The sequence below is a fragment of the Cylas formicarius genome, unplaced genomic scaffold (assembly GCF_029955315.1).
Source record: "Cylas formicarius isolate icCylForm1 unplaced genomic scaffold, icCylForm1.1 PGA_scaffold_10__41_contigs__length_53128322, whole genome shotgun sequence".
Lineage (NCBI taxonomy): Eukaryota > Metazoa > Arthropoda > Insecta > Coleoptera > Brentidae > Cylas > Cylas formicarius.
The window spans coordinates 34066594-34094336 of NW_026844214.1; the positions used below are offsets into that span (position 1 = coordinate 34066594).

Here is a 27743-nt window from a genome sequence, read left to right on the forward strand (position 1 = left end):
GTTATACAAAAAATAATTAGTTTTTATAGTGGAATAGAAATATGATGTCAAATAGAGGGTGTTCCGTTTATCAAATGTTAATTATGCTCCACAACTTTTTTCATGCACCCTGTATATTCAAATATATGATAAAATAAAAATATAGTTTATTTCACACAACTTTTATATACAAACGTTCTTTTCGAACTTCGTACATTTCGAGATATGGTATACACCTTTCTTAAACCAGCCACCCTGTACATTAACATAGTATATGTTATCAATTGTTCATTAAAATATGCTAAGCAACTACCTTATTAAAATAAATAGGTTAACAGTAATTATTAATGTATTTTACTTACCTCTGTATTGATTATCGGTTTTGGTTTATATTTGGAGTGCAAAAACTCCAAATTCTTTGAATGCGAACCACACAGGAGATAAGTCGACATCATCAGCCCCTGATCCAGATTTTCCAGGAGTTCAAGCTTCTGAGGCACTTTCCGCTATGTTGCAAGTAAGCTGTTCATCTTCTTCTTTAATTCTGGTTATTACTTTATAAAATTTGTGGGTAGGATCCCACAAAATTGGGAACTTTTCATAAATATTTACGAATTTTAAACTTAGATCATTAGTCCACTCCATCGTCGACGAGCACGAGCAATCAACTAAAGTAAACCACTCTCCGTTCAGATGGCTTGCTCAACTTGTAGCAAGTCTCTTTGATGTACCGATACCAGGCCGATCCTCTCGAGTCCATGGCTTGCAGTGCTCGAGTGGCTTGTCTTGTGACTTGCCATCACGTCTTCACTACTCGGGAGTACCGCAAGTACCGCGAGCACGAGCACGAGTACAAGTAGTCTGGACGCACCTTTACATAGCGTTTCCGAACACTTGTGCGCGCCTTATAAGCACGTGCTAAAATATTTAAAGAACGAGTTACTTTTTTTTAGTAGGCTACAAAAAAACTTCGATTTTCTTAAGCCGCAGTGTTTGACAGAGCCTGCGGTTCACTTATGTCCCGGTGATTGTAAATTTGTATAAAACAATTTATAGAATTGTTAATTAATATGTAAGAGTGAAAGAGCTGTAATTTTTAATTACTTTAAATAGATGTCAGTGATCTACATTATTTAACTTGCACTGTACTGGTAAGTACAATTCATTTTATTTGTTTGGTTAAGTGGTTATATCTATCTACATTTGCCAAAAAAATAGCTGTTCGCAAAGATTTTCCTGAAACAATAGTTGTTTACCTATCTTCAAAAATCATTAGATACTTAAGCTTATAATATTATCTACTTACGTAAATGAAAGTTTTTTTAAATATTTTTATATTAAATTAGTTTCGGTTGTTTTCGAATATCGATGTTTAAAATTTCGCATTAAACAGTGACATCGAGCTATTCGGTTCTCGTTGAATAACAGATTTAGTCCATCTTTGAATGAAATGTCAGAAATACCAAATTTTGATAGTCATTTTGGGTAGTTAATTTTTGACTAAAAGGAAATAAAAATGCTCATTTGTAATTTCTCAATGTTTTCAATTCTTTGCTGTATGTTATATTTGATATAATTAGACGTAAATATGAATTGTGATCTTTTCGTGTGACCTACCTTTGAACAGTAAATAATGTTTTATGAATTCATTCTTGAAGTTAGTTGACGAAATATCTTTGTAAAATTGATTTTGTTTATGGTTGTGCTAGAAGTTATCTATCATAAAGGAACATGTGATACAATATAAATCAAAATAATTAGTTTTGTCTAATAAATGTATTTTCGAATCTCAAAAACTCGATTTTTGAATTAAGTTGAACCTCGGTTTGAACTTCGGGCGGCTATAACATTTTCTTATGAAAGAAATTAACTTCCGCGCATGATCTGAAGTCTCACACGCTGACTTGAACTTTGCGCCATTTTGCTTTCTAAACAACAATTTTCACACTATTCCTTGCCCTGAAAATTTAATGGGTATATTTGACAAAAAAACGCACATTCAAACTGGAAACTGTCAAATGGACGACCTATTGTGGCTATATTGATTATTAAACATCGAAAAATATTATTGGTTGAAAACGAGGTTTTAAATTATCAACATTTTTTTGACGTTAGCTGCAAAGGTGCAGCAATATAGGCAAATTCTCTATAGAGGGTCGTCCGAATTATAATGGATAAACTTTAATAGCGTATTCGGCAGATAGAAATAAGTACAAAAGTTTGTATAAATATGTCCTAAAATGTTCATTTCGAATCTTTTTTTATATTAAAAATTTTTTTTTCTAGATTTCGCTATTAGGTTTGATAAAAACAAATTTATGGTTATCAATAAACTTGTTTTTGTTTAACCAGCGGTGTTGGTGAGACCGTTTTAATTAATGTAAATAAAAAAGTTGGTGGGTGGATGATTTACCGCATTTTTTTTTAATACGGTTAAATGCAATTCTAAATAAAAATGGTCTTTTCAGTTTTTTCGCTAAAATTGACTGTTTGCGTTTGCATGGCCACCTAATTGGCGTGTCACTTTTTTTATTATTTAAAATAATTAAAACGACCCCACGAACCCTACTGGTTAAACAAAAATAAGTTTACCTATGTTATAAATTTTAAATTTTTTTGAATAAATCACTTGTTAACTCTATGGAGAATAAGTTTTGGAAAATTCTGAATGTACGTATTATATTAACCATTGCCGATTTTAAAACTAGAGTACAGTAAGAAACTAATTAACTCCAACTTTATTAATTTATTATTACATGTTCATACATATTTTAAAAATCACACAATTTATTTGTTTTGAAATTATATTAACGATAAATACAATCTAGATTGCAAAAATTTGTTTATTAAATAAAATTTACAATTTCATGAAATGAGATGGCCGTTGCGTAAATTCAATTACGAACACCTGTCGAACGACAGATTTAACAAATACTGCCGTTTAATTTACTAATGGGTGAAACCACTTTCTCAAAACTTATTGATAGGGGGTGATGCCATTAGAAAGCGTCTATGAGTTTAGATGTCGAGAACTGGGGTCTCCTTTGTTGCAACGAAATATTAATTTCTTCAGGAGATCTGAACACTTGACCTAACGGTGTTTGGGGACGAAATGTCGTTGACGGAATTGATTGATAACGCGGTTGATTGGTTACACGAATCTGAAAGAAAACAATTTTAAACCGCTATTATACATGATGCTCCAAACCAAAACTAATACGGAAAAACAATACATCAACGTGGGTCCTCAAACATTAGCATAGACGACCAGGTAACGGAAAAACCTTTTTACACAATTCATTCATAAAATAAGTCACCGCATAAACTGAAGTTAGAATAATCGTGACGAATGATAATAACTGTTTAAGTAATATTTAGAAACAAAATACTTTTCAAATCGCATAATCAGTACCAGCAAACAACCAAATTCGGTGTCCAAATTCGAAATGTCCAAAATTCCAAAGTATCTGACGTCTTCTGTTATAATTTTTACACGTGCGTTTAGAATACAGGTAACTGGTGTATTGGTCCGGAAATATTAAGGGCTTTGTGTTCTAATATGTCTCTCTAACAGGTATTTGACACAAACAGACAAACTCACCGGTTACCTAAGTCGTAAGTTATGTTAATTTTTTAATTCGTTTCGTAAAGTCATGAAAAGCTTTTTAATTATCCGGAAAGACCCTGTAGCTAGGCACTTGTCTATTTATGTTATACATCTTTCTATATTAGAATAAAACGCTGCTTTTTTCCAAGGTTGACAGAATAGAGAAATCACATAGGTAAATCGTTAAACACGCACCGAATGTTGATGGTGTGTGGGTCTGGCATCACCATCGTCATCATCGTATCTGGGTCTATATGCGTCAGGAAAGTATCTGTCGGAATATCTTAAAGTCACGTTTGGTTTTTGTTGGTATTCTTCCAAGTTGACTGGCTTGTAGAGAAAATCATTCACAAAGTGATAGTCAGCCGATTTATCGCAGATATTATCTCCTCCTGGTGGCATACAAATCAGATGTACCTAGAGCATAGATTTTGGCATTAACATTAATTTATTAACTAATAACATAATTACCTGATGGAAAGTAAATCCCTCGGGACAAATCCACGAGTGTCTAGCATTTTCATGACAATAATGGAATACCTCACAGCCCAGATTTTGGTCGGCATAATAGCCGGTTTTTCTTCCTGTGCATTGAAATTTCGACTGAGGCAGTAAAAGAGTAAGCCTATCGGGTTCCTCTTCTTTTTCTAGTTCTTCCTCTTCCGGCTAATTTAAAAATAATGTCGACTAGATAAGTTTTACCGGGTTTGTTTGCAATTTTGTATACTTTAAATTATGAGAAAAATTAGTATTAGCAAGCAACATTTTTTAATTGGTTAGCGGTGGTGGCATAACTCATGAACGAAAATTCCATGGAAAAAATCCCATAAAGAAAACCGATGAAACGACAATTTTTTCGCGACTCTTTCTTTAAGTGTTACTAAAGATGGTATATAACATCCATTTAACAGTACTTAAGGATCCTGTAAGCAAGGAGGCAAAATATGTCTATTTTAATGAAATCAATTAAAACTCTCAAATAATAATGAAATTGAATTCAATATTAATATCAATAAAATGATTTTATAATCTGTTTAATTCTGCCTAATGGAAATAACGTATTTTGTACGCCATATAAAATTGGCATTTCACGGAAAATGCTGATGCATTATGATTAAAATTTAAATAATCTATGACATCATTTTAGGAGTTGACAAAATCTTCGAGACATTTTTAGGCAAATTACTATCACTTTCACTTCCGATAAAATAACAACGCTATCAGAATTTCGGCAGAAATGGCAGATATCGTGTTTTTGGTAGTTATACCAAATTGTAACGTTAATTTCGATACCGTTTTGAATACTAAATAAAAAAATGTTTCACACACATCTAAAAAACAAAATTGAACTATCTCGAAATCTCGGAAGCCTAACCTATAAAAATACGGTGAATTTAAAAGCCTCCAAGAGGCAAAAGCTTGTAATACATTGGTTTCCTCTCTCTCGCGCGCGCGTACTCGCCTGAAACGCAGATTATCGTATAAACTTAGTATGATAAGTATGATTTTTGCCTAGCTTTGTGGCCGTTTTAGTTTTAATTAGTACTTTGGTATGTGTATTATTAAATTTGTATTATTAAATTTGAAATTTTAAAGTTTTTGAGATATTATAGGAGCTATTTAGAAAATAAATTAAAATAAAAATCAAATAACAGAGAATTTCATTGTATTTTCTCGAAAACGGATATTTAGATTTATAATTAATTCCATAATAAATCAATTGTCTGTAAAAAATACTTACACCGAGCTGTCCATTCCTATGATATGTTTCTTCTTCCGCACCAGCTTTGTAGGCTTTAGGTGTGACACTAGCGTAATATGAGGTCTTTGGAGTTGCCGCTGGATAGTTCTTAATAGGCGTGGTTCTAGTTTGAGCCGGATAATTTGCATAAGTTGGTTCACGATATTGGCTTTGTTCCGGTTCATTGTCAACTTCATAATGTTCTTCCTCATATTCATACTACATAAACGGAGCATAAAATAATGTACCACTGATAAACTAACAGCCTAAATAGATTATTTGAGCATAGGCAGTTAAATGAAATAAAACTTTTATTTGAAAACCGCCGAATAACAACAAACAATTTTTGGAGAAATATTACCACCATTGCTTTTTCTTAAAAACCCATTTATTTATTATATCCGCAAATGAAAATAAGTACATAATAAGAAACAACTAGCAACACGAAATCATAAACATACCGCATCTACGCCAGAACGTTGCTCAGGTCCGAAACCTTTATTTTGGAGATATTTAATTTCATTGTCAGCTAATTTTGTATAATTTGGTACTTTCGTAACTCCCTGTCCTTCGGGTTTGCACGATGCCTTGATGGTGAATAACAGCAAGGTGATGCTTAAAATTTTCTTCATTCTGTAATAAATACATTAAAAGTGAATTTCATTAATAGCAGAAAACTAATACCAGCAACTAGGATAACGATAGTAAGGGGCCAATTTAGTCTTAATTCAATTAAAATTATTAATTTCAGTGGCCACTGTAACCAATATTTTTCACAAAAAATGTACGCGACTAACGTTCTTCATTTATTTTTATAGTGTAATTATATGGCCACTTATGATTAATATATTAAATAGAAGATCGTAATATGAGACATCTGCTTATTCAGCAGCTTTATTAATACAAATACGCACGCTAATCGTAGGATAAATCTGTCTTAAAGTCGCTTTGGAGTAGTAATCATTGTGTTACTTGTGTTTTAACAATACGAGTTTCGCCTTTCGAAATAAAATTGGCGCAGTCAGTAGGATCCTTTTCAGTGTGTTTTTGTAAATCCGTTGCAAGTAGTGTACCAGATCGTGATTTATGCTCTGGATTACCCTTGGGGATTGTCAGAGCTTTGGATCGACGGTACGACACGCTTCCGTTTCAACGATTAAGGAAAGGATTCCAGATCTACTACGCAGAGCACTTGGGACTCCTGGAACCATCGACTATCGGTACGCAGTTCGAGAGACAGCAGGACGAATTGGTGTAACCCAGCGTCCACTACAATCAGTGGGAAGTGAATGTCTCCGACACACGTGTTGGTTGATACAGGGACGAAACTAAGAACTTATTGTAAGTTTTTACTGAATTGTGTTCCTTATAGTTGTGACTCCTGTTAGTTAAGAAGTGAAAATTTTAAATTTGTTGGTGAAAATTTGATGAAGAAATTTAGAAATAGGTTATCGGATATTACTTATCCTCGAAGAAATAATCCCACAAATAATCAACCGCGAGATATAGACAAACTTTACTCTAATATTTCTCTATTATATTGTATATATATCAACCGTTATTTTGCTAAAAACCTTTGATGGAATATGTTATTTTGGCAATTAAATCAAAAATACTAGGAAGAGCCGAAGATTTTTTATTAACTCGACCAGATCTTACAATTTGGGCCGAGATAAGATTAGCCTTAACACAAAAATTCAGTGATCCAATCTCTGGTGCAAATCTTCAGCAACAATTAATATTTTTATCTAAGAAGAACGGACCTACTCAAGATTATATCCAAAAACTCAAAGCCTTAGTCACCAAAATTAATACAAAATTATGTTCTGAAATTCAAATGCCGAAGCGAGAGCAATATTAATTTCTCAAAACGAATTAACAGCAACATAAAATCTTTTGTCGAATATTTCCAATGAGTTGAGAACGTTACTTATAGTTCAAAATCCTCAAAATCTAGATAATGCTATTGACATTATTACAAATTACGAAATCCTTACAAGTCAAAGCCAGTTTAAAAATAATTGTTTACAAAATAATAACTTAATGTGGCACAATATACAGAAACGAATCAATCATATTTTGTCAAACACCCAAAGAGCATTTAACAACCCACCAATTCAACCCTATAGATAATCGAATTTACCTTTCAAATCCCCTTATCAAATGTCACATCAAAATCAATTTTTCAAACAACAAAATCAATTTTTCAAACCTCAGAATCAATTCTTTAAGCTACAAAACCAATTTTTTCTGTCAGGTGTAAGTATACAACCTAAAAAGCCATTTTCTCAAATCAGAAAACAATATAATCATTTCCAACCCACAGGTAAACTAAGCTTTACATTCGCACGACATTAACCCCGAAATTACGACCCAAACCACGAAAATGTTGAACAGTTCGAAGAAGAAAATAGCATCGTTGATCAATTAGAAAATTTTCAGTCAGTAGCCTCGGACGAAACAAATCATGTTTAACCCTAAATAGTTTTCAAATAAATCAGTTACCCTATATCGAAATCCCTAACTATCAAATCTGTTTACTTATCGATACAGGTTCTCATGCATCTCTTCTTAGACCCTCTTTAGCAGAAACAGAAACTTATTTTCCCGAATTAATTAAACCTTACGTAGATACCCTTCAAACATGTGCAGGTTCAAAGAAACCAACACATAAAGCAACTATCCCATTATTTGCATGCTTTGGTATCACCGAACCAATTGAATTTATTCTATACCCATTTCATGAATATTTTGACGGTATTTTAGGAATTAAAGATCTTACATACATAGAAATTCCCTTTCAACATAGACAAAATTTCGATGACTGCGTAGTAGATATTCCCCAAAAACTATACAAAAAGCAACACTTAGGACTAACCTTCCTAATAATACGACATGGATAATGCCCTACTATCGTGACGATGAAATTGAAATACAACCAACCCTTGTTACGATTACAAATCATTCTTATACTATTGATATATCTAACCATACAGACAAATCAATTGCCCTCGAAGGTAGTGTTAATAACAACTTACCTTTAGAACCATTTGAACTTAACAACTTCGAAATATTAAATTTAGAAACACCAGTTCTCAATAGTCCTATGATAGAAAACCGAACATTTCAAAAAAATGATATTATAATTTTAATACGACACGAACATCTAAATTCGGACGAGAAGGAACCGCTTTTTAAATTCATAAGAAAATTCGAAAATGTTTTACATAAACCCGGAAATAGTTTAACTTTTGCAAATCAAGTAAAACACACAATGAAAACTAGCGAAGAAATTCCCGTACATGCGAAATCATATAGATATCCGTATGTCAAGAAGTTAATAGGCAAATAGAAGAAATGTTACAAGAAGAAATAGTTCAACCCTCAAGTTCCCCTTAAAGTTCACCAGTGTGGATTGTACCAAAGAAAGAGACTCGTCATAGACTACAGAAAATTCAATGAGAAGACTATAGACAATAAATACCTAATAACTAATATTACTGATATACTGGATAAACTAGGACGATTCCAATATTTCACAGCGTTGGATCTCGCCAGTGGATTCCACCAATTCGAAATGGATCCTGAAAGCATCCCGAAAACAGCATTTAACGTAGGACATGGACATTTCACGTATGCCATTTGGTCGTATAAACGCACCATCGACATTTCAGCGCGCAATGGACAATGTATTGCGTGCATTACCAGAAAAAATATGTCTTGTGTAGGTGGACGACATTATTATATACTCGACCAGTCTTCAGGAACACATGGACTCATTATTGTATTATTATAATTAGTCTTTGAACGACTCGCATCCTTCAATATGAAGATACAATTGGATAAATCTGAGTTCCTAAAGAAAACAGTGGAATTCTTGGGACACGTGATAACACCAGACGGAGTTAAACCAAACTCCAAAAAAATTAAAGCCATTAAAAATTTTAAAATTCCGAACACTCGTAAAGAAATTAAATCCTTCCTTGGTCTTGTCAGATGTTATAGGAAATTCATAAAAAAAATTGCTAAAATTACTAAACCATTGACGCATTGCTTAAAGAAAAATGTTAGAATAACCCATGATAAAGCGTTTATTAGGGTATTTTAATCTTTGTAAAAATATCTTAACCAATGATCCCTATACTCCAATACCCGGATTTCAATAAACCCTTCGTTTTAACAACAGACGCTTCAGACTACGCAATCGGAGCAATTCTTTCACAAGGTACCATTGGAACTGATCTACCGATAGCATACGCTAGCCGAACACTTAATCCTGCAGAGCTTAACTACTCTACAATAGAAAAAGAACTTCTTGCCATCGTGCGGGCTACTAAGTTTCGACCTTATCTATTTGGATCATAAACCTTTACAATGGCTCTCCTCCATTAAAGAACCTAATTCAAAATTAGTCGGGTGGAAACTAAAACTGCAGGAATATGAATACACTACTCAATATAAAAAAGGCAAACAGAATGTCAACGCTGACGCCCTCTCACGACTACCAAAAGAAATACACCCCGTAGACCTAGTAAAACGCCCACTAACACATATGCCAGCTATATGTGAAGAAAACGAGGAAAAAGATGACCAATATTTATGGCACGAAAAGATTAAACACTTCTTCGAATCACAGGGAAACCTGTTTGAAAAACCGCAAAAAGGTCTCAATGAATTTGAAAAATTTGAACAAAATTGCAAACCAATCCAACACTCGGAGATAATCAAGGAAATTCAAGCAAATCTTTTGGATCAACAAAATTATTCTTTAGCGCACTGTGTCGCTGCCGATTTAAAAATGGAACAAGGCATTACTGTAGATTTTAAACAAAAATTTAACAATCTGCAATGTCTTATCGATCAAAACGCTAAACCAGGAGAAATAGCAACATTATTTGACAATAAAAATAATCATTTTATTTATTATCTAGTTACTAAAGAAAAATCTAACCAAAAACCAACCTACTATATGCTTTGGAAAACCTTAATTAATCGGAAAAACCATGCAAGAGAGAATCATGTTACACGAATAGCGATCTCCAAACTAGGATATGGACTAGACTAATTGGATTGGCTAATGGTAAAAACAATGATTAATCACTAACTAACCAAAATCAAGATATTGAAATACTCGTATGTCACTGGCCGAAAAAGACCCAAAATTAAGATGATTTCGGATATTCAAATAAGACCTCCAAATACAGTTAAAAAGACACGACAACCCGAAAGACTAGAAGAACAAAGCAACCCATCTATAAGTAAAAAAGCTCAAGAAAAGGTCGACAACTCTGAAACGGACACGGTACATTCATCTATGGAAAATCCAATTATAGGAGCTCCATGTGTCAATAAATAAATGGACTGATTTAACACAACCTCATGCTAGAACGAAAGATTATTTCACACCAAGAAAAGACTGATGATGTACATTAACAAAGACCCAATAATGGAAGAAATCCAAAAACTTCTACGCGACAATTTACCCCCAGACACTTACTGTTTACATATCCCTAATAAAGAACTAGAACCAGTAATTATAAGGACCTTCCAGGAAACGTTTAATAATAATAAATAATGCATTTAAACTCGTCATTTCTAACACATTACTCGAAGATGTAAAGGATGAAAACGAACAGAAAGAAATAACAGAAAGATATCACACTACGAAGACATCACATCGAGGAATGACAGAAAATATAAAAAATATTAAGAAAAAATATTATTGGCCAAGCCTGGAAAAAACCCTTAGACCATATTTATATGGATATATACTCCATATCAGGACAAAAATATCTTACAATAATAGATAACTTTTCTAAATTTGCAGCAGCTTACCCAGTTAATGAAACTTCCCTCGAAATATGTCAAAGCTTGACTAAATCCTTTTCACATTATGGAACACCAAGTAAAATTACTACGGATAACGCACAAAGCTTTAAAAGTAACCTAGTACAAGACTTATGTAAAACGTATCGAATCGAGTTACATTTCACTACCCCGTATAATCCAAATTCAAACTCACCAGTCGAAAGATTCCATTCTACTCGAACCCGAACACTGCTGCTGCTAATCGTATATACCCCATACCAATTAATAATAAAATATCCGTTATAAACAATCCCTATCTTTTGAAATCAACAGACGATTTCTATAACCTAAAAGAAAACTGCTACATATGCTTATGCCCCAATAACCTGCTTCATAAAAACGAACCCTGTATTCCGCAAACAATTAATTTATCCAATCATTGTCCAATAATTCCAATCGAATATAAAGAAACCTTAGCTACCCAATTAAATGATAACTCTATTGTAGTTATCCCAAATTCCCAATAAAATATATATTTTTATTGCCTAAATCAACAAAGTGTTGAAATAATAAATAAAACATCTTTAATTTTGCCGCAGAGTGTAATGTTAAAATTAAAAATAATAACTATGACTCTCAAAAAGGAGACGTACTTAATTTAAGACTAAAACTTCCGTCAATAGTTATTAATGAAGAATTGGTTCAAAATATCGAACCACTAGAGTTAAGAGAAATTAATGCTGAAAATATAAAAGAAGATATGGAAAGTGCTCGAAACCTAGTAAATCACCCTCTAAAACACTTAACTTTGGTAAACTCTAGTGTTTCGATTACTGTAATAATGATTATTATAATTATACTAATAATAATCATTGTACTCTATTATTACAAAAAAAGAAAACAAAATGTAAAGGTGGGCATAGAACTAAAAACTCTCGAAAATCAACCCCGATTTTCTCAAACTTGAGGAGGGAGGAGTTATATGGCCACTTAAGATGAATATGTTAAATAGGAGATAGTAATATGAGACATCTGCTTATTCAGCAACTTTAATAATATAAATACGCACTCTAATCGTAGGATAAATCAGTCTTAAAATCGCTTTGCAGTTGTGTTTCAAATAAAAAATAATTGTAAGAATAATTGCAAAACCAGACAGTGAATGTAAAACAGAAAAATTAAATATATTTTTTTAATATTGTTTAAGTAATTACTGTGAAAAACAGTACAAGTTAGGTTAACCAAATTTCAATAACCAAATTAATTAAATGTAGAAAAACTTCTTATTAGATAAGATTGAGTAGCAAATTTAAAATATTTTTAAACTAGTTTTTTATAGACAATTAATTAGACAACTAAACATGATGCCTAAAATGATATAATCAAATAGGCAGTACTAATCTATTTCTAACTAATAAAATAAAATTATGCCAAACCTTAATAATACATAATACATATTTTTAAGAAAAAAAATTCAGATCGCTCCAAAGCGAAGTCTGGAAGGACATAAAATAATTGAGAAAATGATATGTATGTATAAAATTTAGTAGAGTTAAAAAAATGAAAAGTCTTCATTTTTTAACTCATTGCAGTTGCATGGCTAGCGCACCAGTAAAAAAGTTTGTTACAAACATATACTGTGTCCGCCGTAATGTTCAAAACATATGGAAAAAATATTGTATTTTTTAGAGATAGGATTTTTTTATGTGCGGTCGCTCTTACATTTTGGCAAGTTATAAACGCTTTGATACTGTAAACTGCTGAGTAAAGGTTGCCATACATATTATATTACTTGTTTCTCAAAGTGTCAGCAATTTGTCTATATAAAACACATCGCTAGCTTTTTTGTCATCTCGCTTGAATAAAGTTTTTTAAAAAATCAAATTCGTTTTCCACGACGAAAACTGGCGCAGTCAGTAGGATTTCCGTGAAACAAGCATTCCAAAATCGACACTGTTTGGTCTCTCTCAAGAGTTTATTCGCGAAATCCGAACAACACAAAAAACTGTTCAAGTGGGTGCAAAGTGCTCAATTGGCCAGGGGAAGGAACAAGCATCGTTCACAACCCTATTGGTGCGAAATAAGGAACAAAAATCGTCCGAATTTCATACGTAGCCCAGGGAAGAGACAAGCATCGCTCATCCTATTGGAAAAGTAGATTAAGAACCGAAACAACCAGGAATGAAAATCGTCCTTCTCTCACTATTAATGTAAGTTTTTCTTTTGTAAATATTTTTCTGATTCAAACTGGAAAGATTAATTTCTCGTTTTGAAACATTAGAGTTAAAACCTCGAGTAGCTTCTGTCGATAATTTTAATACATCATCTGATTCCGATTCCGATTCTGACATTAATTTAAACACAATGCCGGATACGGAGAATCTTCAATTAGTTAGGTACCAAGCGGATAACATCCCTCATTTCGACTGCAATCCTAAACAAATAAATCGTTTTATTAGAATCTGCGAAAATTTTCTAACTAATCATCAAAATGTAAATAACCCAAATGCTTCAATAAATGTTTGTTTAATCGATACAATAATCAGTAAATTAACTCGATAGTTGGTTAAAAATTAAAACAGCCCTTCTGGCAACGTTCTCCGATCAAAGATCAGTTGATTGTCTTTTACAAGATATAATTTCAATGAAACCCAATAGTAGCGAAAGTGCGCATAATTTTGGTTTACGCTTGCAAGATGCCCGTAGTATTTTATTTTCAAAAATTAACTCTACATGCGAAGATATCAATATAAAAACTCTAAAAATTATCCAATTTGAAGATCTAATTTTAAAAACATTTATAAACGGTCTTAATTACCATATGCAGTTAGTTGTACGTTTAAGAAATCCAAAATCTCTCGAAGAAGCCATGTCGTTCTCGTTAGAAGAAGAAAATTTTATCGCTTATAAAAATCGTGTTGATATTTCAACCAAAACTACACCTGTTGCAATGCAAAATAAACCAAAACCTCTATTAGGTCAATACCCAATTAATTACCCATTAGCTTCACAAAATTTTACTAGCCCATTTCAACCGCCAACAATTCGACCAAGTTCTAATAATTTTAACCCCCCGAGATTTCAAAATAATTTCCAAACAAGACCTTATTTTCAGAATATTCCAAGACCAAATTTCCAAAATAATCAAAGACAAAACTTCCCGAATATTCAAAGAATTAACCCGATGATCCAAAGACATCAATTTAATCCAAGACCTTACCCATGTATGCAAAGACCTATGCATTCAATTACAAGACCGATGTTTAATCAATATAACCAAAATCCAACCCCAAAATTTGACAAACCGGAACCTATGGATATTTCATCAGGCAATACCCGTATAAATCAAATTCAACCAAATAAAAATTACTATCTAGCAAAAGAGATTGACAATCAATCCACAACCCCCCAAGCTAATTCAAACGACGAAATATCAAATTTTGAAAGTGAAAATCCTTATGATTTTTATTATCACGAATATCCCATCCTTGAAGAACAATACACCTACGACACAAATTATGATACACAAGAATTTTCCGATCAAATATATCAATTAAACGAAAATAATTACTGTTATAATGAACAGGACGGAAATTTTCAGGAAACTCCGAATACAAGCAACCAAACTTAACGCAAAATTTTCCCCAAAACTACACTTCAATATATGTTAATAATTATAATCATTCTGATTTACCAATAGTTTATTTTCCTGAACTTGATGCTCAATTTCTATTAGATACAGGTAGCGTGAAAAGTTTTATAAATCCACAGTTAGCTTACAAATATTACCTAGGCTTTATAAATATTGAAAAATTTTCAGTAATGTCAGCTCATGCAACATCTGTTCGTAATGAAGTAATGACAATACCATTATTTTCTTCTTTTAATTGTCCTGATCAACAACATAAATTCTATCTTTTTAACTTTTCCCCAAAATTTGATGGACTTATAGGAGTAGATCTTTTGAAACAAATAAAATCAAAAATAAATATTAGCGAGTCTACACTGGAAACACCGAATGTAATAATTCAACTGTATTACCAACATAATATTAAAAACACCCCAGCGGATCCAAAAATAAATAAAAATTTTGACGAATCCAAATTTAAATTCGATGAAATTATTATTCAACCAAGAACAACACATAAAGTTAAAATACCCGTGATAGAACAAAATGGTATAGGAATCTTAAAATATGAAAAATTTGTAAATGCTGAAATGCCCGAAGCTTTAGTAAAAATTGTCGATTCATTCGCGTTAACAACCATTACTAACACATCTGAAAATCCTGTTAGTATACAATTTATTAAACCTCTAGAAATAGAATTAATAAATGAATGTGAAACTAATTTTATAACAAAAATAGAAGATAACAATGAAAATTTAATCGAACATTCAATAAGTAATTTCGACAATCTGCAAAAAGAAAATCTAAAAAATTTAAGACTGAATCACTGTAATAAAGAAGAATATAAAGTAATTAGGAAGTTATGTTACGAATATCGAGACATATTTTATTGCGATAAACTGCCATTATCTTTCACGAATCAAATTAAACACAAAATTAATCTAACTGACGAAACCCCCGTTTACACAAAAAATTACCGTTATCCTGAAATACATAAAGCCTAAGTAAATAGACAAATAGACGAAATGCTAAAAAATAATATAATCCAACCCTCACATTCCCCATTTAGTAGTCCTATATGGATCGTACCAAAAAAATTAGATGCATCAAATAAACGTAAATGGCGCGTTGTCATAGATTACCGGAAACTTAATGAAAAAACAATTGATGATAAATTTCCCTTGCCTAATATCTCAGATATTCTTGATAAACTCGGTAAAGCTCAGTATTTTTCAACTCTGGATCTAGCTAACGGTTTTCATCAGATAGAAATGCATCCCGATGACATCCCAAAGACAGCCTTTTCTACTGGTACTGGACTTTTCGAATTTAAACGCATGCCTTTCGGATTAAAAAACTCACCCTCGACGTTCCAACGTGTTATGAATAATGTGCTAAGAGGCTTCCAAAACGAAATTTGTTTAGTATATTTAGATGGTATTATAATTTTTTCCACATCCCTACAGGAACACATTGATCGATTAAGAAAAATTTTTCAGAGACTAAGGGAGGCAAACTTTAAAATTCAATTAGATAAATCAGAATTTCTACATAAAGAAGTAGCGTATTTAGGTCATAAAATCACTAAAGAAGGCGTTAGTCCAAATCCTGACAAGATAAAAGTAGTAAAAAATTTTCCTCTCCCCCAAACACAAAAAGAAATTAAGTCATTTCTAGGATTGGCAGGATACTACAGAAGATTCATTAAAGATTTTGCTAAAATCACAAAACCAATGACCTTATGTCTAAAGAAAAAATCTAAAGTAGAACACAGCCCCGAATTTATTACAGCTTTCAACCATTTAAAACAATTACTAATAAATGCCCCAATATTAAAATATCCAGATTTTTCAAAACAATTCGTGTTAACTACAGACGCATCAAATTACGCGTTAGGTGCCGTATTATCACAAGGCACACCACCAAACGATAACCCAGTCGCATACGCGTCTCGCACACTTAATGACACCGAGCAAAAATACTCTACAACGGAAAAAGAATTACTTGCCATAGTATGGGCCTGTAAATATTTTAGACCGTATCTTTTCGGTAGAAAATTCCAAATTTTTACAGATCACAGACCATTAGTCTGGTTATTTAACCTAAAAGAACCAAATTCAAAACTTATGAGATGGAGACTTAAACTAGAAGAATTTGATTACGAAATTCTTTATAAAAATGGTAAACAAAACACAAATGCGGACGCCTTGTCACGAATAAAATTAAATGCTTTAGAAACCGACTCTATTTATAATAATCCTGGAGATATTGATCTTGATATTAACAAATTCCTAGACAACAATTTCGATCCGAATAAATTAGACTCAAATGAAATTTCGAAAACACTCGAAGAAATAGAAAATAAACGTCCTAGAAGCCCAAAAATAATCATTCTCGAAAACAAACTTTTAAGACCGGCTTTTGAAAATACAATACATAGTACAAATACTGACGAATCTTTACAAGGAATACCTATATTAAATGAAATTATTAACAACAAACCAAATCAGATAATACTTCAGAAATCTCCGTATTCTACTTATGTTAAATGTAACTTTAAAAACTTCGACGGTCATAACATATTACATGCAACAATTCCAGAAGAAGAAATTAGTTTAACAAAATTCTTCAAAGAACATTTAAATAACAAAAAGACGTATATTCACTTTTTATCTCAACAACTAAGACCAATTGTACAAAAGGTAATCACCCAACATTTTCAAAATTATAAACTAATCGAATGCACAAAATTAATAAATAATGTTGAACCGGAAGAACGAAATATATTAATTAAATATAAACATGAAGGTAAAACTAATCACAGAGGCATAGAAGAAACTTGTAAATTTTAAAAAAAAATAATTATTACTGGAAATCCTTAAAGTCAGATGTTACAAAATATATTAACGAATGTGAAATTTGCCAGCGAGCAAAATATCAACGAAAACCACCAGATCAACCTTTAATGTTAACTGAAACACCTTCTAAACCATTTGAAATCATACACGTCGATACCTTTATTGCCGGCGGACAAAAATTCTTAACTATAATTGACAAATTCTCTAAGTTTGGACAGGCATTGCCCTATTTTGGAACGGCGATTTCAGCATGCCAACAATTAGTACATTTCTTTTCATTCTATGGAATACCAAAACAAATTGTTTCTCACAACGGAACAGAATTTAAAAATGACGTTCTAGACTCTTTATTAAAAATACATAAAATTAAAATCCATTTCACAATGCCGAGTCACCACGAATCCAATTCACCTATCGAACGTTTTCACTCAACCCTCATCGAACACTTACGCCTATTGAAGGAAATAGATAAAAAATCCGATATTATTTCACTTATGCCCTATGCGATCATTGCATATAACAGTACTATACACTCAAATACTAATTTTACGCCTTTTGAATTAACACTAGGACACACTGATACACGTGACCCTGTGAACCTAATTCCTTCTCAAATATATTGTGAATACGTAAATAACCATCAAACAAATACTAAGCTTCTTTACGAAAAGGTACATAATGATTCCCTTTTAAAAAAACAAAAAACGATCGATAAAATTAACAAAAACAAAACTCCAGTAGAACTAAAAATTGGCGCAACAGTGTATAAGCGCACCGAAAGCCGAAAAGGTAAATTAAACAAAAAAATTTCTGGACCATTCATATTAACAAAAATCCTAGATAATAATAAAATTGAAATAGAAAACCCAAAAACAAATAAAAAAGAAATAACTCACGTTAACGAAACTAAAATAATGAACATTGTTCCAGATGGCTCGCAAACATCGGAGCAAACGAAGTAAAAATCCACAACCTGAACAACTATCCAGGAATCCTTCCTTATAAACTAGGTACCGCAAAAATAACCTCCAACCATTTCTCATTTGTACAAATTTTTGATTTAAACCCAGCTGTTGCTGAATTCTATGTAATCTATAACCAAGTAAAAATATTAATTAGTCAGATTAAAAATAATACTAATTACTTTCACGAATATTCGAATTCAGTCATCCCTCTTGTAACATTAGAAAAACGCATTGAAAATCAAATTAGTCAACTCAATCCATTATCTATAAGAAATAAAAGAGGCCTATTAAACCCAATCGGTTCTATTATTAAATGTATTACTGGAAACTTAGACCAATCTGACGCGGAAAAATACGATGTAGAAATCAAACAACTGCAAGAAAACCAAAATAATTTAAGAACCAATTCAATTAATCAAATAAAACTGTTAGAAAAAACAATCAACTCATTTAAAAATTCGATATCAAATATTTCTCATAACCAACTTATCCTTAAATCTAAAATATTATAAATTGATCAAGTAATTAAAAAGATAACCATTGAACAAACGAATGACTATGAGTATTTCCAAATACATGTAGTAATGAATCAAATTACCTTTATGTATAATTTAATATATAACATTTTTGAGAAAATTGAGACCGCAATTAGTTTTGCCAAATTAAACACTTTACATAATTCGATAATTGATCCGTCTGATCTATTCGAAGAAATTAAAAACATTAAAAAAGAGTTAAAGGAAAATCAACTGCCGTTCGAGTTATCTATCGAAAATATATTAAATTTTGAAAAAATTATAGAAATAAAAAGCTACTCTAGAGGACTAATAATAACATTTATTTTGGAACTACCGCTACTAGAATCAGAAATTTATCAATATTACCAGTTGTATCCGCTACCAGTTAATAGTGAACAGGAACTGCAATATTACGTTAATATACCGATCAAACCATATCTTGCATTGAGTGGAAATATGTACTCATTTATGGACTCTGAATGTGTAAAGCTACTAAAAAATGAGTTCATGTGTAAAAATATACATATTACCTATATGAAGGAACATCAGCCTTGTTCAGTGGAAATAATAACTCGCAAGACTAATATAACAAACTGTAAATCCAACTTCAAGAAATAAAAATTTTTAAAATCCAAAATGGAAAATGGATTATTGTGACACCTAAGAAGATAATAGCAACAGTACAATGTAATGACGACATTAATACTGTTCCATTATTTGGATCCCACCTTATTGAATCCTCCCCAATTTGCAAAGTACAAATTGGAAAAACTGAACTAAGAACCTATACCCCTAATCGATTGAGATTTGATGACACTCGTCTACCGGAAGTGAATCTCTCACTACTACATAAACAGAAAACAATCTTCGATTCACCAGAACTCACATTGGACACGATCAACCTAAAGGAAATAAAGGAGCTGCAAATCCAAATGGACGAAGCAAAAGAAAACCTTGGAAAGATGTCATCACGTATATATTCTACAAGAACTAGTGTTTGGACAATTTTGTTATACGTAATAATTATATTAATCTTGATTTATTTATTATATAAATATTTTCCATTTAAATCTAAAATTAATAAACAAAAAGAAAATATTGTTATTTAAAAGCACTTGTTGTACCCGTGCGTTTATCTAAGGGCGGAGGAGTTATAAACGCTTTGATATTGTAAACTGCTGAGTAAAGGTTCCCATACATATTATATTACTTGTTTCTCAAAGTGTCAGCAATTTGTCTATATAAAACCACGGTGCGAACCACATCGCTAGCTTTTTTGTCATCTCGCTTGAATAAAGTTTTTTAAAAAATCAAATTCGTTTTCCACGACGAAAACTGACATCGGTGAAGTGACCAATGCCATGGCGGCAAAAAATTCGAGCTGAACTCAAAAAATTGGGTTAAATAAAGAGGTATTACGAAATTTGGGAAGTAACAGGATCGGTGCCACATACCAAACTTTCCAGTCCCTTACAAATGTCACAAATTATGGAGGACACTCCTTGAATTTCGTACAATAGTTGGTTAACGTGAAACAATGTCAGTTTTTAACATAAAGTTTTATCTCCATAATTCTTGAAGAAAATATGAAACATTTATATTTAACCTTTTTTTTTCTGTATAGCATTAATCTATGTAAAAATATACTGGAAATACGACATTGTTAAGAACATATATTAATAGGCTCATCAACTATAGGAATGCTTTTGAGAATTTCGGTTACCCAAGGCTCTGTTATCTCTCCAATTCTATTTACTTTGTGTATAAACAGACTGTATGAAGTGGACGAAACTGTGTTTCTTGCAAAGTTCGCAGATGACCGCACATCTCTCATCGGAGATACAGGTGATCTGGATTTACAAAGCATTTGTAACTGATTTATGGAGGTTCTCAAACCATAGCTTGTCCCTCAATTCTTCAAAATCGGTAGCTGTTAGAATAAATATAAAGAATAAGAATAAATAATATAAGAATAAATCATAAATCAAAAACTTGCAAAAAACTAGAAATTAAAGTAAATAACAACATCATCACAACTACCGAAAAAAAAAAACAAATTTCTAGGGCTTACATTTGACCATCACCTAAACTTCAAATACTAGTTTCATCATCTAATCTCAAAACTATAAAACATATATTTAACCAAAACCAATGAATCCAAATTGACCAATCTAATGTAGAATCTAGAATCCGATACGTGTCTTTTTGGGGCTGGTCAACTCTCTGGGCAGATGCTTTTATGGCCCAAAAACGGACAATAAGTTCCATAGAAGATGTCTCCTCAAGAGACAGCAAACCTTATTTTAAAAAATTTAAAATTCTGAGCCTACCATGTATATATATGTTAGATATATGTTTGTAAATATAGTACCAATTTAACAAGCTACCTTCAGAAAATAAAAACTGTGAATTATAAAGAAACTTTGTCCAAAGTAAAGAATTACTTAGTTGAAAAGTGTCTTACAAAGTTGAGGAGTTTTTATAAAAACATGGTATATTATATACACTTTGTTAGGTGTTTTAGCTTTAAGTATTTTATACCTTTTTTTGACAATTAAATTTGTGTTAAAGAAATCAACTGAACTGAACTGAATGGAAATATTTTCATTTTAATATACATTTATAAAACACTCTGTATAACTGATAATATTTTTTTAAATAATTGTCTTTTATTTATGAAAACTTTTTTCAAAATTGTATTAAATAAAGGACTATTTATAACAAATATACAAATAGTTTAACACTGAGGACCCCAAAATCCACAAATAAACAAATATATATATATATATATATATATATATATATATATATATATATATATATATATATATATATATATATATATATATATATATATATATATATATATATATATATATATATATATATATATATATATATATATAAATAAGCACAAAAACAATAGAGGATCGCAAGCCAAAAGTGTTAGATATCCACCGCCACCACCAACTTTTTTTACATACTTTTAGTTATTTTTAATGTTCTGATGATGATCTGAAAACAAGCTAATATTAATTTAACTAAAAAGTTAAATAAATAATCCATGTTAGAAATTTTCTTTCTTGGCATCGGTTCACCGCTCGACCGTCAAATCCTATCTTCATTACAGTGCGCAAAATTATGAGAGCAGACAACAATACTTTCTGCAGAATACTCGCACGAAATCTCCAATGTTTTTAATTATTAACGAACCGCTAATGTTTGCAAAATGAGCAACAAGTTAGTGAATGCGTAACCATTTTGTTTATACTCGTAATCTGGATAACTTGGATATCCACAATCCAATTAAAGTTTTCATAAACTGAAATAGTAGTTTACGTAAAGAGTCTCGAAAGTGACATTTCACTGGACAAGTAAGCAAATTCCAGGACGAGCCGTAGGCCTAAAATTAGGTCGAAAAATGTCACGTTGGGGAAGGTTACAAATTTCGCTTATTTGGTAGTGGAATTACTTTAAATAATTCAAAAAATTTCTTTGAAAAATCCTGCTGTCAAGCTGGTAATAGTCATAGTCAATAGAGAGTCATCTAAAAGGCAACTACGGTTTTATGCTGTTCACTGCAACTGTTTAGCTATAACATGACCACCAATTTTCCCCTTCCTCAAGAATTTTTACGGCATTTGTATTATTACCAGAAAACGAAATTTCTAAGTAAACTACAAAAAATGGGTGACATTTTCTTTCCGATTAACTTAGCTTTATCTTGGGACACTACCTTATCTCAGAAACTGTAAGGGGTGGAGCCAAAAGTTAAATACAAAAGTCAATTGGGGTATTACAAACCTTTAATTTATTTTAATTTTGTATATACAGGGTGTTTCATTTTTCGTTTGCCAGTCTCAAATTTCTTATTTTAAATGGAACACCTGGTATACTACATCATTTTTAAATTCTATACAAAATGTGTATAATGTCCTATACCTAGTCCGGTTATGACGGCGTTTGAACAAAACGAGGGCTGAAGTGCTGCCACTATGATTTACCATTTCATAGTTGACCATAATATTGCCGATGCGCTCATAAATATCCAAATGCATTATTTATACAAAATAAAACCAAGGATAAGCGATAACGTTTGTGATTTTTTTTTGTTATTGAACGATCAATAAAAAATTAATAGCTTACAAAGGATAATAATTATTGTAACAGTTGTTCAGTATGTCCGGCCCTTTGAGCAATAAAAGCAGTATAAAGGGTTTTTAAATACATAATGATATTTCTGACAGACACCTTCTCTTATCCGACGTTTAACTTCCTCGGCAGTTGACAGTTTGTGTTTTTAAACTAAATATTGAACTGTACCCTATAGAAAAAAAATCTAGGGGAGTTAAGTCGTTGCTCCTTGTGTATTTAAATAGGTACTTATTTCTTGACTTCTGTGATAAGGTGCGCCATCCTGCTGCCAAATTAAATTTCGTCGTTCCCTTCCAGGCACTTCGTTTTCAACAAAGAGATGGATAATATTTAAAAGCTCTAAGAAGCGTTGGTAATCTACATTCTGATCAAAAAATACTGGACCTATTAATCTGAACCTCCAAATGGAGCACCATACTTTGCCAGAAGTTGCACCTGAACTTGTAACTTCCATATGTTTTACATTATTCTTGTTTCTGCAGTAATTGGTATTTTTCCGATTAAAAATGTTAGTTCAGGTTGTAAATATAGACTCATCTTTCCAAATAATATTAGCAATTATATTTTCTGAAAAGTGTCTCTCCATAAGATTGTTGCAAAAATCTAACCTGATCTTGCACTAATTTCTTCATTGGACAGAATTTATAGGACTTCCATTTGTTTATTTAAAGGCACGTTCAAATCGTTGTTCTTTAGACATCTAGGTCTAAAGACGCGTTTCGGGTTAAATCTTCTCTGCAAAATACAACAAAATATTAATTTGCTCTTCATTATTTAAAATATGAAGACTTCTGTTTTTTCTATTTCAAAGTTCCAAAGTTTTTCCAAATTTTCTAATATAATCTCTAAAAGCCAGGGTCCGGTTTTTATTGTACGATATGTAACTTTCTAACATAACAATCTTTTCCTCTGTGGTAAACATAATACACAAGCAGCGTTCTAGCATTTGCTTTATTTAAGCGCCGTCATAGACGTGTAACTGGAAATATTTCAAAAAATAAAAATAGTAGGCATATACAACTTTATATAAAATTGCCTTAACTTTTAATGCTAAATATGACAAAATTATAAAAATAGGTAGTTTCCATTAAAAAAAAAAGGCATTTTTTTTATTTCATTTTTAATATTATTTTTCGCGTACCCTGTATTATTATGTATCGCAATTTATTATGAAATCCTTTATTCGAGCCCTTTGTGTACAACAAAACTTACTCAAGTGAAACAATAAATGCTTTCGAATGAAGAAATTGACAGATATTTTAAGTCTTGCAAACATCCTTTTTGGCATAAAAAATTAAAAATGTCAGAAACGGTTAGACTTCGGTATAGGACATTATACACAAAATATGTCTCAAAAAAGAAGTAAAATACCAGGCGTTCCATTTAAAATAAGAAAGTTGATATAAGCCCAAGAAAAATTAAACACTCTGTACATACAGCATAAACCTATAACCTATAAACGGCCCACCCTATATATACATTCAAATCCATTCTGCTATTTTCTATGCGAAAGAATCAACAAAAGGAGCCCAGTTGAATATACTGTTTTTCCATTTACACCCTGCTTGAAATAACAACGCTTCTCCTGGTAGTCGCTATCTATTTATTGCTACCGTCGCAATGCATTCAAATTAGCTGTCCCTTATGCATTTATTGCGACTGTCCACAACTACTACAGCAACTATCACAATGTATTCAAATTAACTGCCTCATGAACATTCATATCCACTAAATCACTGCCCAAAACTACTCCAGCAACTATTTATTCATACCCTCGCAAGGTAATCAAATTACCTGCGCCTTAAAATTTTATTGCAACTAGTTCACTGTCGAGAACTACATCACCAGTACTGAAACTAGGACCCCAATTTCTCTAGCTTGAATGCGAGACTGGCGTGGATATATTTAACACCAACTTGAGTTTGTTTAAAAAGTCTTACTGAATTCATGCTTGTATTTTGTTATGCATTTTTTATCATTACTCTCATTGTTCTTTTTACTATTATTATGTAATATATAATATTTTGTAAATAAATGCCTGCAAAACTATGGTGTTGTGTCATTACATAATCCTCCCCTTAAAAAATATAGCTTTATCATCATCATTAATAAAGACCTATTAAAAAAATGCTACTAATTAGATATATGTTTTTCTATATTTTCTGCATTTGCTAGTCAAAACACTAAATATTAACCAGAAACCAATAATAATTAAAGTACATTATTCAGTTCTCCAATTTTAATACAATTTAGTAAAATTTATTTCTTTCGGTATAACGTGTTAAGAGCGCATAATAGCTTCTGATATTTTCAGATAACTGGTGAAAGTTTCGAAACATATAAGAGTGTAAAGGAACAAGACACATAAAGCTACCGCCTGTGTCGTTTTTTTCGTCGTGAGGTATGTACGCTTGCGAAACCAAATTGTAACAGCAATCATCTACGACGGCTTTTAAAAAAAAATCTAATTAGGTACAGAGTTATAGGGCTCTCACGAACTGACCAAACAGGTGGTATACCGATAACCAGGCAACAGAAATTTGCAATATTGCTAGTGAAGTGAAAACAGCAATAATTTAACATAAATGAGACGAGGGCAAAGTATTCTATTCTATTCTATTTTAATGCATAGATCTAAAGCATCCGGTATCTACTATTTATTACCTGAAAACAAAGTTATTAAAGATATATATTATTTTCTAAATAACCAAATTTTGCCGTTGTTAATGCAAGTTGTCAAACATTCTGTTCATTACACCTTGTAGTACGGGCAGTAAAAAACCATTGTTATTTATAAAATTTAAAATTGATCCAGGGATAAGTTCTCCAGATACCTACTTATAATTCTATATTTTGTTTCCGTACCCTTATGATTATGTAAAATCCACCTTTCTACCCGCTACTTTAATATAGTTTTTTAAAGCGACCCTCACACTTTACAAACTACAAACTTGCACTTAAAAATACTTGAAATTTTAATAATTTGAAAATGACGTCACTTTTATAAGCGAAAAGTCGATACATCAAATAAAATGTTAATTCACAGATAATTAATTAATTCACCAAATAAAAATTACGCAATCGTTAACCATATTCAACAAGGAAAGCGGCGTGACCAACAAATAAATCGATAATAAAAAAAGACATTTTTGATCCGTCCATTCAATGTTTTTTTGAACCTTATTATCATGATTTCACGATAATCGAGATCAAAGCCTTTGGGCTAAACAGTTCTGCGAGTTCGGCTGTTTTGTTTTCTTGTTATACATACAACTAATTCGACAAAATATTGGAGATTGATAAATAAAAAGAAATCGAAAATTATTCTATTACACACGGTGTAGGAAAGCTTTGCATATTGCAGAAATATTTTTTCAGGATCCTAATAAATATATATATATATATATATATATATATATATATATATTGTTCTCTCTCGTTAGGTTTGCAAAATTATTTTGTTGTTCTGTTAACAAAACGTTGTATTTTTATTCGTATTTTATTATGTTTGATTTTCGTATTTGTGCGTTTCTGATTATTGTATATTGCAAAAACCATTACGGTATACACTCGAAGTGCTTGTAATATTCTGATAAATATCAAGGACTAAAACAGAATCATTTTGAGAGTAGCATTTAATATAAAAATATGCGTTGAGAATGCCAACCGGAGAATGTGAAGAAGATTATTACGTATGGTAAAAAATATTTATCCAACTTAATATTTTAATGAATTCGATAAATGGTTAGGTTTTTCACATTTGATGAACATTTGTGCCAATCATATAAAAACATTAAAACAATTTTTATACCCTTTTGAGTATAACACTTCAAAATCCTAGCTAATTTCAGATTAAAGAAGAATTTTAAAAACAAAAGCTTATAAAACTCCTTGAATAAAGATTACAGATGAACAAATCAATCAACTGCAACCGAAGTTTGAATTATTTTATTTGTTGAGAGTGACTTTCCGGGTCATGCTAAAATTTTGTCTGAAATTGTAGATAATGAAACTTTGTGACTATTTTTATATAAATTTAAGAAGAAATATTGAAATATTCTATACAAAAATGTGCAAAGGAACTTCCTGAGTTTTTGCTTTTAATGGGATAGTTTCCTTATTTAATTTTTTGCGTTAAAACGATAGTTTCAATTCAAAACTGAACTTTTAATTGAAGCAGGCGGTCAAAGCGTTTATATATTGCTTACCAAAAATTCTATGGGAATTTGAAAGCGGTAATTAGCCGCGAAAAATAGAAAAAAAAGTACCCGGCGATCAAAACCAACAAAACAATATATATAAATTTCACCTGAAAAATATAGTCAAGCGACCTTCCCGAAACACTTTGCCAAAGCGAGATATATTTCAATCGGTTTGCGATAATCAACTAAACCGAATTCGTTGACTTTTGAGAATGAAAAACGTTGCGTGAAAGTCCATTTTTGGCGGGAGTCACTTTCGCGCCAAGTCGGCCGACAATCCGG

General features: G+C 31.6%; 2 protein-coding genes across 2 annotated transcripts in view; one reads left to right on the forward strand and one right to left on the reverse strand.

The window, feature by feature from the left end:
• Positions 1-986: 986 nt before the first annotated feature.
• Positions 987-27743, forward strand: part of LOC132708416 (E3 ubiquitin-protein ligase TRIM71) — a 50819-nt gene continuing 24062 nt past the window's right edge. The window contains exon 1 of the mRNA XM_060680750.1: positions 987-1130. The gene's annotated coding sequence lies outside the window, so the exon portion shown is untranslated. The remainder of the gene's footprint in view (positions 1131-27743) is intronic.
• Positions 2722-27645, reverse strand: LOC132704078 (uncharacterized). Its single transcript, XM_060673789.1, has 6 exons — positions 27569-27645; positions 5789-5960; positions 5328-5546; positions 4058-4252; positions 3782-4003; positions 2722-3140 (listed from the first exon to the last, which is right to left on the reverse strand). The coding sequence occupies exons 2-6, from the start codon at positions 5957-5959 to the stop codon at positions 2979-2981; spliced, it is 969 nt and encodes a 322-aa protein (XP_060529772.1). The 5' UTR covers position 5960; positions 27569-27645; the 3' UTR covers positions 2722-2978.

Bases quoted from the DNA above. Each gene is read 5' to 3' on its own strand.
- LOC132704078 (XM_060673789.1), bottom strand. From the start codon at position 5,959: ATGAAGAAAATTTTAAGCATCACCTTGCTGTTATTCACCATCAAGGCA. The intron at 5,547-5,788 runs GTATGTTTATGA...CCGTTTATGTAG, and splicing joins AACGTTCTGGCGTAGATGCG to TATGAATATGAGGAAGAACA. The intron at 3,141-3,781 runs GTGCGTGTTTAA...GTTTTCTTTCAG, and splicing joins CCACACACCATCAACATTCG to ATTCGTGTAACCAATCAACC.